The following is a 13,259-nucleotide window of genomic DNA, read 5'->3' on the forward strand; positions in this document are numbered from 1 at the left end:
AGGGCTCTTGCAGCCCCTCAGCTCTGGATTTCCTGCCTGAGGATCTGAGGTTTGTTGAATCAGTGACATCTTTTAAATCACTTCTTAAAACTTCTCTGTTCAAAAAGCCTTTTATTAATTTGATCACACTGTTTATTTTATATGTCTTATTTGACTGTTATTATTGTTATTATCATGCATTGTCATCGGTTATTGTATTCTTTTATGTAATTGTTTGATTTGATATACCTCAGTGCAATATACAGGGAAATTGAAAGCCATGAGGGGGGGCACTTGGTCTGTAATAGTGTTTGAGTACTCATGGCAACAGTACTCCCCAATGGCAGTTGCACTGTTTAGAAATGGCCTGTGGAGCGTGACACAAAGCTCAAGGTGTCGACCTGGCTTCTAAATTTCCCAGGTCCCAATCTGCTCAAGGATTCCTGTGATGTGCCAGTACCCCAGATGTACCCTAATCCAAGGTGGGGCCTCCTTGGATCAGACTTGGCTCTGACCTGTGGAGGCATGGACACAGGATCTCTGGGAGTGTCCTGCAGTGTCTGGCACCAGTGCGTTGGTGGCAGATCCATTTAGTCCAGTGGGTTGTGAGGTGGGTTAATGGCACGTGCCACAGATGCTCATTCAGATTGGGATCTGGGGAATTTGGAGGCCAGGCTGATACTTTGAGCCCCCTCACTCTGACATCTCTCCACTTTGTGCATGATTAGGTCCTGTTTGTGCATGTGTGTGTCTTTCGGACCTGTGTGTAACTGACAAGCAAGAGTGAAAACATTGAATTTCTCCTCAGGGGGATTAATAAAGTAAATAAACTTAAAACTTAAACTTAATTTATGTTTGCAGTGTGGCATGGCGCATTATCCTGCTGGGGGGCCACTGCCACTGGGGAGTACTGTTGCCATGAGGGGGGGTACTTGGTCTGCAACAGTGTTTGAGTGGGTGGAACATGTCAGGTGGTATCCACATGAATGCCAGAACCAAAGGTTTCCCAGCAGAACAATGCATTGGAACAAAATATCAAAGTTAATCACTTCACCTGTCAGTGGTTTGAATGTTTTGGCTGAACGGTGAAGTATAATATAGTGTAGTATAGTATAAGGAAAGATTAAATTTCTTCTTGTTTGGTTGATTGGTTAAATGTTGTCAAGTTTTTGCATCTATGTGTGTTTGTTCCCATTCCTGAGAAGCAACAATGGGTGAAATCAAACCAGATTGAAATCAAATATAAACTAATCAACTTATAAAAAATATTGTTTGAGTTTTCTGACAATTAAATACGTCCCTATTTTTATATAAATCCAAAAGAAAGTGAAAAATCTATCATGTTTCCAGAAGTCATGCCGAAATGATGCTGCATATCAGGAATGCCCCACTTGTACCTGAACGCCTCATGAGTACACACCTCCTCTACGTGAGTCCGTCACTCTATCCGAGGCTGTGATTGGCTGTTGTGAGGACTACCCTGACACCCATTGGTTACGAAATGAGGCTGGGAAACAGGAAGCCAAAGAAAAAAATTCTTGTCAACTCAAGTGCTCGTAAGCCCCTGAACCTCACATTTCTTCGTGTTCTCCCAGCTACATCACGGTTAGAAGAACTGGTCTTTCCTGGCCGCCATTGAGAGACCAACATGGGGTGCTTCTTCTCGAAGAAATCCAAAAGGAAGTCGGCTGAAAAAGATGAGCGTACACCGACAACAACGACTGTCGAAACTGCGACGACAGGCAACGCGGTTCCCCTTGGCAACAACACGGACGAGGCACCGAAGCAGTACAGCTGGGATAAGAGAGAAAAGGTAAACGCAAAATAAAGTCATAACATAAAATAAACTCATACCTTATGATAAATGGGAGTCTTCACCAACAAAACTTAGTGTGCTCTCCCGTTTAACATCGTTTAACTTGTGTTTTAAATCGCTTCCAGATAGCTACAGCACATTTCCAGGAGGGGCTGTTAGCTACTTTTACACCTTAAATGCATGAATTAAAATATCCATAGTGTGTGTAACAAAAACATAAACGTTTAGCTACCTCTTATAATGTGTCTACAAGTGTTAGTGACCCTGTCGTACCAACAGTACCGCTTCCTTATGTAGATATCTGCATTTCTAATCTGATTTCCTGAGGTAAACTAACACTGCTTACGTGCTGAGATTGCGCAGCAGCGTTTTATCACGACACCCAGTCCCAAAATATGCAGCCCTACATATTAACTGTTACTCAACCAGGCACAGGATGCATGTAACGCTCATTATATGGTTACAACTCTCCTGAGTTTTAGGCTCAGAGCCTCTCACTGCATGTATCCTGCGTTATCTCATTATCGGATTACAACACTGTTCACTGTTCCGCAGCTGACCAGCACTTGTTCAGACATTACAGGCGTTAACTCACTCAGCGGTGGTTCAACTTCCGTTTTGACTCATGGGATGTTGCACCTAAACTGTGGTCTACCGAATAACACACCACACCGTGCAATATCAGGCTGAAAATAAGTTAGTACACTACCTGAAGTGGTGGGTTGTTAGATTACACTCGTGCAGAAAAAGCCAAACAAGTTTGATATGAGTGAAATACGAAACAAAATAGATACCACACACGACTGGCATAATCATGGCTAACAAGCTTTACCTCCACCCCTCCCTAACACAGACTCAATTTTGTCATTTTTAAGGAGGGCTGGGGGTCTTTAGCGGTAGATAGCAGGTCAACATACATCATCTGAAAGCTGGGAATGTGAAGATGATTTGTTTTTCTAGTTTTTCCAGACATAAATATGTAAACCATGTGTCTTGGCCATTCCCATGCCTGTTTATGTCTCGTAAGTCGTTGAAGTAATTTTTGGGTTGATCTCATTTGTTACTCAGATTTGTTGTTGAATTTAAGCATTTTTTACCACTCCAGAATTTATAAAATGGTCTAATACTCCACCAGAATACAACATTAAGACACCAAGACACTACAGAGAAACGTGTGATCTGGTATCAAAAACTTTTGACATTCGGAGGTGTTTGTAAGAATTACATTTTTCAGTGATTGGATGGTGAGAATATCTGTTCTGGAAACTGATAAGAAACTCCATATTGTAAACCATTCACCCTCTGAAAGCCCGAGGTCTCTAGTTTGTTGCTGTAAACTTTTGATTATCCTAGAGGCCACAGTAGGTCATTTTATACCACAAGGTCAAATTTAAAAAAATTGCTCTCCCTACAACAAAATGGTGTCACACATGAATATCATAGGGCTCACTGAATCTACAAGAGTCTCAGCTTTCCAGTCATACCCAATTTATGCAATTCCAAGACTGTTTAGGGACCCCGGTGTGCAGACATATTCAAACACTATAGGTGAAAATAACAAATTTGTACTGCACGTGAAAAACTGCATGGGACTAGCATCAAGTGGGCATGTCTGTAAAGGGGAGATTCATGAGTTGCTGTAGAACTATTGTCATTCAGATGTCTTGAGTTGAGAGATCAAGGCACCCCTGTGAAAATGGCTATGCCAGTTTTTCCCTCGCCAAAATTTAGCCCGACTTTGGAGCATGAGTTAAAAGGAACAGTGTGTATGATTTAGGGGGATTTATTGGCATCTAGTGGTGATCATTTCAGATTGCAACCAGCTGAAACTCCTTCTGGTTATAATTCCTTCAGTTGTCTTTTAGCGAAAGCCGAGTTATCCACAAAGGTCTGCTCCTCTTCAACACAAATGGACCAGGTGATTAAAACTTGTAAAAACACTGAATAAAGCAGTTTCACATAACAAATCAGTGTTTTTCTGACATTGTTTGGCACGTCAGAGACTGGCCATTAGCCCAGCGCCTGTTAAGTGCGCTCACCTTTTTTTCCTGATAAGATCCAGATGCCCCAGAGGTTTTTAATAGGAACTAAATTGTCCACAGAGGTCTCTTCCTCTCTAAAACAAATGCACCTGGGGTTTAAACAGGTAAAAACACTAAATAAAGCAGTTTCACATTAATAAAAAAAAATCAGCGTTTTTCAGACGCTCTTGTCACAGAGGGGTTGCTTATGGTGGCCAAAGGGAAATTATGGAAACCGCGAATGGCCCTTTCTAGAGCTAGCATTTGGTTTGTCTGTTCTGGGCTACTGTAGAAACATGGCGGTCAGACATGGCAGTCTCTATGGATGTGGACCTGCTCCCTATGTATCTTTAAAGGCTCATTCTAAGGTAACAAAAAAGATTCATAATTTCAGGTGATTATACTCTAAAGAAAACACACTTATATTATATTCCATTTCTGCCACTAAATCTAAACTAAATTCTTAGGTTTTCTAGTTTAATATAATACCAGTATCTTCACTAGAGTTTAAAAATGTCGCCTGCTGCAGCCTCAAACAGACAGAAATGTCAGCTGAGGACGCTGATGTCCTAGTGAAGTGGAAGAGGTTAATGTGTTCTTATGAGTCTTACAAAAATATCAGCATTGTTATTGGATGATGGAGGTAGAAATAAATCCGATTCTGGTGTGGTTTAAAAAAGGTAATTTGAAACAACTCTCCAAATATTGTTTGAATACTCATCCTGTCACCTTTTGCTTTGCTCAGGTTGATCCTAAAGACTACATGCTGACGGGGCTCAAAGATGTCACGGTGGGCCGTCTGCCTGGCAAACTGAACGGGCAACAGTTTGTCATCCAAGAGTGTGAGAACTGCAATATCTACGTGTTCGACCACTCAGCGACAATCACCATCGATGACTGTGTCAATTGCCGCATTTTTCTAGGACCTATCAAGGGCAGCGTGTTTTTCAGAGACTGTAAAGACATCAAGTGCGTGGTGGCCTGTCAGCAGTTCCGCACACGAGACTGTAAAAAGATGGATGTGTTCTTGTGCTGCGCCACTCAGCCCATCATCGAGTCGTCGACGGGTATGAAGTTCGGCTGCTTTCAGTACTACTACCCCGAGCTGGCCTTCCACTTCAAGGACGCCGGGCTCAGCATATTCAACAACAACTGGAGCAACATCCACGACTTCACGCCGGTGTCTGGGGAGAACAACTGGAGCTTGTTGCCAGAGGCTTCAGCGGTTCTTGATTTTGTGCCGCTCCCAGACACCGAGTCTGAGTTCAAGTCAATTCGAATCTCCACTGACCCTGAGCGCAGCATTGTGCCTTTGACTAAGGGAGGGAGGCGTAAGGACAGTGAAGAGTCCTGCCTCTTTGTTTTCTTCGCTGGAGAGTACACCACTGCAAACGCCCGCAAACTGATCGATGAGGTGAGAAGAACAAAAAGGACCTGAGTGTCAACAGGTTTCACTTTAACACTATTAGTCATGAAGTGCTAAAAAAAAGGAGGAAGTCTTTTTTAGTATGTAAATGGAAAATGTTGGTGTGTCAGAGTTTACTCACTGATAAGGTTAAGGTGCAGTCAGCCATGCTTTAACTGGGGTTTAAAAGGCTGCAGACTGAAATGAAAGAAAAGCAAAACCATGTTAACGATCACAGCCTGCACCATTTTATACGAAGGAACAGAAGTATATCAAAGAATCCTAAATGAAGGTAAACGTAAGACTGAAAAATAAGTAGAGCCATCTGAAGCTGCTTATCAGCCAAATTAAACAACTGGAGTTTACATTATTGATATACACAAAGGTAGGTTAAAGATAACATGTCTCAAAGCACAGACACATACTGACATCAAAGAACTAGTGCCGATGAAGGCCGACTGTTGCATCGCCTCACGTCGCCTATGTCTCGGCCACAACCTTGCACCTGAATACGCTGCAGCCAGCAGCCAGTTAGCACATACACCTGCGTGAGAGGAAATAACTCTTCGCAGCAGCAGGTAGTCTGTATTCATCATTCAAATACAGACACCAGCAGCACATTACCAACCCAACCCAGTGTTGAAAGAAGAAATTATAGTTACTGTGCACTAGACAATGATAACACAAGCAATTACAAACCAATTCTTCTGAAGAGCTCAATGGCTAAAAAAATACGCACAACTAATGTCGCAAGTTTGTTTTGATCTAATGCCATCTTGACTTTAGTCGTCTGTTTGCTTTCCTTGTTTCCATTTCTCTTCTCATTTACGGAGCTGAACTAAGCTGCTCATCATACTGAAGTCATTCACCACACTTTTAATATCTTGAATCGCCCAAAAAACAAGCAACAAGTGTAGAAATTCTCTGATTTCAGCCTCTTAAATGTGAATATGATATGGTTTCTTTACTCTTCTATGACAGTAAACTGAGTATCCTGGGCTCTGGAAAACACTGATTGATATTTATCACCATATTCTTACACTGTATATAACAAACAAGTAATCAATTAATCAAGAAAATAATCAAAAATGACAAAAATAGTTGTAGCCCTACTTGGAGTTTAGAAGTGTACTAAGCAGGACTGTCTGTTACTGTTTGGAAACATGCTCACCAGCAAAATTGTCAGTAAAGTCAATCCCAGATTCACTCTTGTTGGGCGTTTCACCTCACTACACTTGCATTTTTCTGGAATAGGGTCTCTTGTGTGCCTGCTGCTTATGGTCTGGCACCTGGTCAATACCTTTTTATATAAAGCTCTGACCTCACCTGAGGGCTGTGGGGTACACACCCAAAAGCCTCTCAAGCACAGAAAACAAGAAGAAACTAAGAAAATACAGGCAGAGGCAAAGGGAGGGGATTACTTCTCTATGAGTCAATACACTTTTTTAGGAAAATCCTTAGTATATCTTAAATGACAACAAGACTGTCTGTCTTTTAACTAGTTTTGAACCGAGTGAAACTAATACAGTCTCTAACATTTGTAGGGAGAGCATTCCACTGTTTTTGAAAAGGCTAATTCTGTTGAGCCGTGTTTGTTGCAACAGTCTCCTCTTGATGATGATCTTGTTTGTCTTATTTCACCATTAACTGTGAGAATAAATTGTGTAAGGGATGGCGGAGCTAACACACACACAAAGTTCTTTTGTTTAGCTGACTGTAAACTTGTAGAAAGCTGCATCTGAAACGCTAAGCCGGCATGCTAAGCTGGCTGTGTTGCTACTTAAACATTCCAATGATGTTTGTGGTGTTGCCAAAATATGCATTACTCCATCACAAAAGCATGAGACTGGATCCACATGTGGGACGGTAAAGACAGCTTGTTGCAGTTTATCTCCTCTGTGTGTGTGTGAGTATACGTGGAGGTTCACTGCAAACCTAGGATTTTTATTATATAACTTTTTGTCTGTCTTGTTTGCACAGGCGACTGCTAAAGGTTTTGTGCTGATTCAGACGAAGGAAGTCTCAATGAAACCTGAAGATGTGAAGAGGGTGTTTCAGAACAATGCAGAGGATCTCGTAGAGTGGATCACCAAAGGTAATTTCCTTTTGTTTTTCTGTTACAACTGCTGCTAGTCAGCTAGATATGTTGGATCTCATCGCACAACTCATAATCTTTAGCTACAGCTGGTTCGTATTTTTGCTTTTAATGAGTATCAGGTTGTGTTGTACAAACTGAAGCAGAGTCAAACAAGCACTGTCTGTCTTAAAATGTCAAAACTGGCAGGAGGTCAGTTTACAAACTTCCAATTTCCATGAATAATACTATTAATAATAGTTTTTTTTAAGCAAATGTATCAGAAACTTGGATTCTTTCTTCCACCCAAACTCTTAAAGACAGCCTCACTCCCTCTCAGACTGCAGTTTGCTGTTTCTGTTAAATAATGACTTGGTCAACATGCACAAAAGATTTTGATTATGACATGACGCCAATGTGGTGTTAGTTCCATCTAAATAAGCACTCAGATTTGGTAGTGAATGCTGGAATGCAGTTACTGTTTCATAACCAAATTGTGTGCTGACGTTAGAGCTGCACCGAATGTCTTTTTATTACATTCAGATTATCTGTTGAGGTTTTCAAGTGATGCTTTGAATGTCTTTCATCATATTTTATGAAGTCATAACCCTAAAAAATCCTCACACTACATGCTACATTTGAATAAAGTGATTCTTCAAATTAAAATTAACAATCAAATCAGTTTTCTTAAATAGATAAATGTAATTTAGGGTGCCGTTAGTTTGGTGCTGGACCGTCCTGCCTGCCTTTGTGTGCAGCAAGAGGGAGAGCAAACAGTATTTTGACCATTGTAAAAATTTTGGTTTTTGAAAGACTAAATGACAAATGTGGATTAAAGCAAAATTTTTTATGAGATAAAAACATGTAGTGAATTTTGAAAATGATTACATCTATGTTTTTTACAATAAATTTAGACTGTTGGACATTATTAGCTCTGAAGTTATTGGAAATGTTTGGGCCACACAACGAGTCTGAAACAATCCTACACACCCGCAACAATGGATTTTTTTACAGTCATTTCCCTGTTAGTGATCGTTAAATTTTATCCTGAATCTTTTGTGTACTTCGTTAAATCAGTTTCAACATGAGTGCTAAACGAATAAATCATTTTTGATCCTTCTGACGTTTAATAATAATGATAATTTAGATTTTACCTCGATGATGGTTCACAGAAATGTGATGAATTAACGGCACAGATGCTACAAACATCCACAGCCATGCCCTGAGACAGCTGCTCTGGCACCACTGAAGAACCTTACGATGCAACACAGACAGTGAAATTGCAATAGGCCTAATAGACCTTTCTTACAGTTAACATTTTGACTTGTTGTGGTAGATAAAGCACAGGTGTCACTAATTACACTAACGATGGCTCTTTGCTATTCAAGTGCTCCAGTGAGAGTGACAATGAACCAGCATGCATGCATGATGAAAGGCTCCTGAAATCAAAGCAGATAAATGGAATTCAGCCATCATTAATTTCATTAATTACACCTGTGATTTTCCGGCTGTGACATGTCATGCCTATGAATGTTGGAAGGGCACGAGTATCAACATGGAAATATATGTTTGAGAGTGTTTACACATCTATCTACTGCCAACTGTGGGAGTGGAAATAAGGTTTGTGCACATGCGCCCAGCTGCTGTGCAGCATTCAAATGTCGAATTTGAATGTCGATTCGAATGAATGAGGCGTCGAACTATTTAGTACAGCCCTAATTAAAGTAACAGGATTTGGGGGATTTAGCGACACCTGTATTAAGCAGGATGGCACATGATGATGCAGTGATGATTAGCATTGTTGCCTCACAGCAAGAGGGCTCCTGGCTCAAACCCTGTGGTGGGGGGTTCAAATCCTTCCCCTCACAATCGAAAGACATGCTGTCTAGGATAATTGGTGTCTCTAAATGTGAATTGTGAATGTGAGTATGAATGGTTGTCTGTCTCTATGTGTCAGCCCTGTGATAGTCTGGTGACCTGTCCAGGATGTACCCCACCTCTCACCCAGTGTCAGCTGGGATAGACTCCAGCCCCCCCGCAACCTCCAACAGGATAAAGGGCGATGAAAAATGAATGAATAATGTATTTAGCTGTAGTGTAAATGTAGCTGTGGAGTTGTACAGTCGTTGAATATGTGTTGAAATCACTAATTTGGACTGTTAGTGACTCTTCTGTCTCACTACCAAAGGTCCTGTCATCGCCCTGGAGCTGAACGGTGATGGCGTCGTGGAGGCCTGCAAGAACATCGCTAATGAAGTGTTCAGCGGGACCAAGGTAATTGTACTGTAGTTGTGCCATGTGTCTTTTCTAGTTTTATAAACATCAGTTCTCCTTTTGTAACAACAAAAAAATCAAACTCAAAACATCTTTTCTTCCCCCACAGCTTTTTGTCTCTGACAACAAAAATACGTCCTCTCGAGACGTGGACAACTTCTTCAACTTCGCTGACATGCAGATGGGCTTGTGAACAATTAATTATCCAAACCAAGTGCTCGTCAGACATTTAATCTGATCTTCTAACCCCCCCCTGCCGTCCAGCTCGGGTTGAGTATGAGTAGAGTTTGATTATTGCCTGTTTTTGTCCTAAAAATTGGATAGCAATGAAAAATATTAAGGACTGTGTTTGACAAAGCCTGGGATAAATCAATTCATCTCCCCATCATCCACCAACATCAGCTGTAAACCACTTAATACCCATTAGTTGCTGAGAGTGCTGTGAATATTTATATTTCTATGAATGTATTCTGTTGCTTTCTATCGATTGTGAATGTAGCTCTTTGCTGTAAATGTAATTCATCTTAATTTAAAGCTTTGTTTTTCTTTACTGTCTGAAACCGCTGCTGCTGTGGGAAAACCAACAGCACACGAATGCCTGAGGGAAAATATTTTATACATATTAAATCATATTTTTATTTCTTACAAGGATTTATTTGTGTATGTGGATTAGATAAAGGATGTGTTTTGAAATGTGTATATTTGAGACATGCTGTGTAGATGATAAGTACATCTTTACTGATATCTGTTAGGCCAAAGTTGTGAACGTTTGTGTTTTGCTGTTGGTGCAGATGAATCAGTGTGTTTCCACTGAATCGTGTGAACACTTGTAAAATTGCTGGGTTTTTGATGTAGGCAACTCATGTGACCATCATTTTTATTTTGTAATATTTGTTTTATACTGAATGTTTTTGTATAGACACAAATTAATGTTCTTTATCATCATTTTTAGTAAAAAATTATATGTGACTTTATTTTCTTGTGATGCTTTTAACACCTGTGCTGTTGGGAAAACAGCATGTTACAGTCGTACTGGTTATAGGGAGACAAACTTGAGCAGATGTAGATAAAAACAGTCTATTTTAGAACTGCAGTGATTAATCGATTAGTCAGTCAATAAAATTAATTGGCAACTTTTTTGGTAATTGAATAAAAGTTTAAGCACTTTTTTTAAGCAAAAAAGCCAAACATTTTCTGCTTTGTGCTTCATAAATGTGAGAATTTGATGCTTTTCTTTGTCGTAAGTGATAATAAACTGAATAGTTTTGGGATTTTGGACTGTTGGTCCGATATTTAAGGAGGTCACCTTGGTGGCATGCTTCACTATTTTCTAACATTTTATTGACAAATGATTAATCGAGACAATAATGGGCAGATAAACTGATAATCTTTAGTAGCAGTCCCGGTCTGTAATGATCATCAAACCCACTTGGTTTTAAGGTTGTCCTTGTTTCCCCTCTGTAACCTGATCAACTTCTTTTTTTCATAGAGTTCCCTAAATTCTTGAGCTATTTGAATTTTTTGAACAAGCTGTAAATATAAATACTCGTCTGACTGCTTGGGGTTTTTTTGTATGTGCGTGTTAATCTGGTAGAAAGTACCGAACATCTCTCGATCACTCGTCACATTAGTGAATCACTTTCCCTAGGTGTTGCTATAGAAGCACGTTGCCTAAATATTGAGACTAGTTTCATTTTTCGAATGGAAAAAAAAATGACTCACTGCAGCGTTTCTCTGTAGCAGAGTGAATCATGGGTTTTTCTTAACACTGTGCTGTCTTCCTCAGTGAGTCACAGTTAGCAGTTTTCACTTCAGCTATTTGACTTCCACCTAGTTAAAACAGCACTTTTATCATTTGGTTTGGTATCGATTGTTCCCAGTCAATGGCTAACCGCTCGACTTCACTCAGTCTGTGTTGGGACCTATCAATTATTAATTAATCAGTGATAATAAGATGCGTACACGCAGCACTTTTAGTTAAAGGGACACTTCAACCACAAATTAAAAGTACATATTTTCCTTTAACCTGTAGTGCTTTTTATTAATCTAGATTGTTGTGGTGTGATTTGCCGAGTGTTGGAGATATCAGCCATAGCGATGCCTGCCTTCTCTCCAATATAATGGAACTAGATGGCACTCAGTTTGTGGTGCTCAAAGCGCCAAAAAAATACATTTGAAAACAACAGCGATGTCTCTTTCCAATAGTCATGACCTGGTTACTCAAGATAATCCACAGACCTTGTTGTGAGCAGTTTCATATAGGAACTATTGTCTTTCTACTGAGCTACACCTGCCAACTGTATCACTGCGCAGAAGGAAGGATGCATCTACTGCTAGCTCACCTAGCACCACTGAGCTAGCTAACATTACAGCTCAACCGAGGAGGACGCCATTAATTTTTACATCTCGCACTGTCATGAGCACAAGGTTCTCCATGAGGAGATGTACACTTCCTTCTGCACGGTGATACAGTTGGTGGGTGTGGTAGAAAGAAAATAGTTCCTACATGAAACTGCTCACAACAAGGTATGTAGATTGTCCCAAGTAACCAGGTCATACTTTATGGAAAAAGACATGGCAGTGGAATTTGTCAAATGTAAAGGCAAAGGCACTTTGAGCATCTTTGAGAGAAGATAAATAACACTACAAGTACAAGGAAAAAACTGTATCTTTGATTTTGGGGGTGAACTGTCCCTTTGAAGCTAACTTTAGCCTGATATATCAGACTGGTTTGTACAGCTGCCTTTAAGAAAACCATACATAGGGACTTCTTGCGATGTACTTTTGTATTTGTAAACCTTTTGTACTTGAGCACACAGTTTTTGTAGAGCAGTTTGTCTTTATGAATGCACATTTGTCTGTAATCTGTTGTTTCTACACTTAAAATGACACCTTGTCTTTTTTAAATGACAGAAACACATTAAAAGCTGTAGAATATCTGAAATCACACTGGTGACTGTCTGTTTTGTTGTTCAATATCGGTGTATTATAATGTATGGAAGATGAAAAAAGGACTTAAGAATCAATCAATCAATAAATAAATGTATGAATATATAAATAAATACATAAGTACGTAAATAAATAAATGTATGAATGAATACAGGAATAAATGCATGACTGTATTTATAAATAAATACATAAGTATGTAAATAAATAAATGTATGAATAAATACAGGAGTAAATAAATGAATGTATGTATGTATAAATAAATAAATAAATAAATATCTAAATTAATAAATAAAAGAATAAATAGTGCTAGAATAAATGCTGAAATAAATGCATACACACATGAATAAAATGATAAAGTAATGAATTGTAGAAATAAATATGGAAATAAATACATACATAAATAATAAAAAAGTTGATAATTAAAGAATATAAATAAACATCTTTTATTTCTACATTTTGTACAACTACATTTATTTATGATTTTACGTGGCTGTATGTTAATGAGGAAGGATGTCTAAACCTATGCATTTCTTTATTTATTGAAGCATTTATTAATTGTGCTCTTTATTTCTGTATTTACTTCATTTATTAATTATTCTTGTTGTATATTTCTGTATTTTTTCTGCATTTATTTATATTTTTTCTGTATTTATTTCAGCATGTATAATTACTTTTTATTTATTTATGTATTTATTTCAGCATTTATTAATTATTTTTATTTTTGTGTTTATTTCATTATTT

General features: G+C 39.0%; 1 protein-coding gene across 1 annotated transcript; it reads left to right on the top strand.

Moving 5' to 3' along the window:
• Positions 1-1,492: 1,492 nt before the first annotated feature.
• rp2 (RP2 activator of ARL3 GTPase) lies at positions 1,493-12,516 on the top strand. The gene is made up of 5 exons (XM_049588515.1): positions 1,493-1,792; positions 4,562-5,230; positions 7,202-7,316; positions 9,484-9,569; positions 9,679-12,516. The coding sequence occupies exons 1-5, from the start codon at positions 1,628-1,630 to the stop codon at positions 9,760-9,762; spliced, it is 1,119 nt and encodes a 372-aa protein (XP_049444472.1). The 5' UTR covers positions 1,493-1,627; the 3' UTR covers positions 9,763-12,516.
• Positions 12,517-13,259: the final 743 nt, after the last annotated feature.

This window comes from Epinephelus fuscoguttatus, linkage group LG10, assembly GCF_011397635.1.
Source record: "Epinephelus fuscoguttatus linkage group LG10, E.fuscoguttatus.final_Chr_v1".
Taxonomy (NCBI): Eukaryota; Metazoa; Chordata; class Actinopteri; order Perciformes; family Serranidae; genus Epinephelus; species Epinephelus fuscoguttatus.

Excerpts from the sequence above, each read along its gene's own strand:
- rp2 (XM_049588515.1), top strand. The coding sequence starts at position 1,628 with ATGGGGTGCTTCTTCTCGAAGAAATCCAAAAGGAAGTCGGCTGAAAAA. Across the intron at positions 1,793-4,561 it reads GCTGGGATAAGAGAGAAAAG|GTTGATCCTAAAGACTACAT; the intron begins GTAAACGCAAAA and ends TGCTTTGCTCAG. Across the intron at positions 5,231-7,201 it reads CCCGCAAACTGATCGATGAG|GCGACTGCTAAAGGTTTTGT; the intron begins GTGAGAAGAACA and ends TTGTTTGCACAG.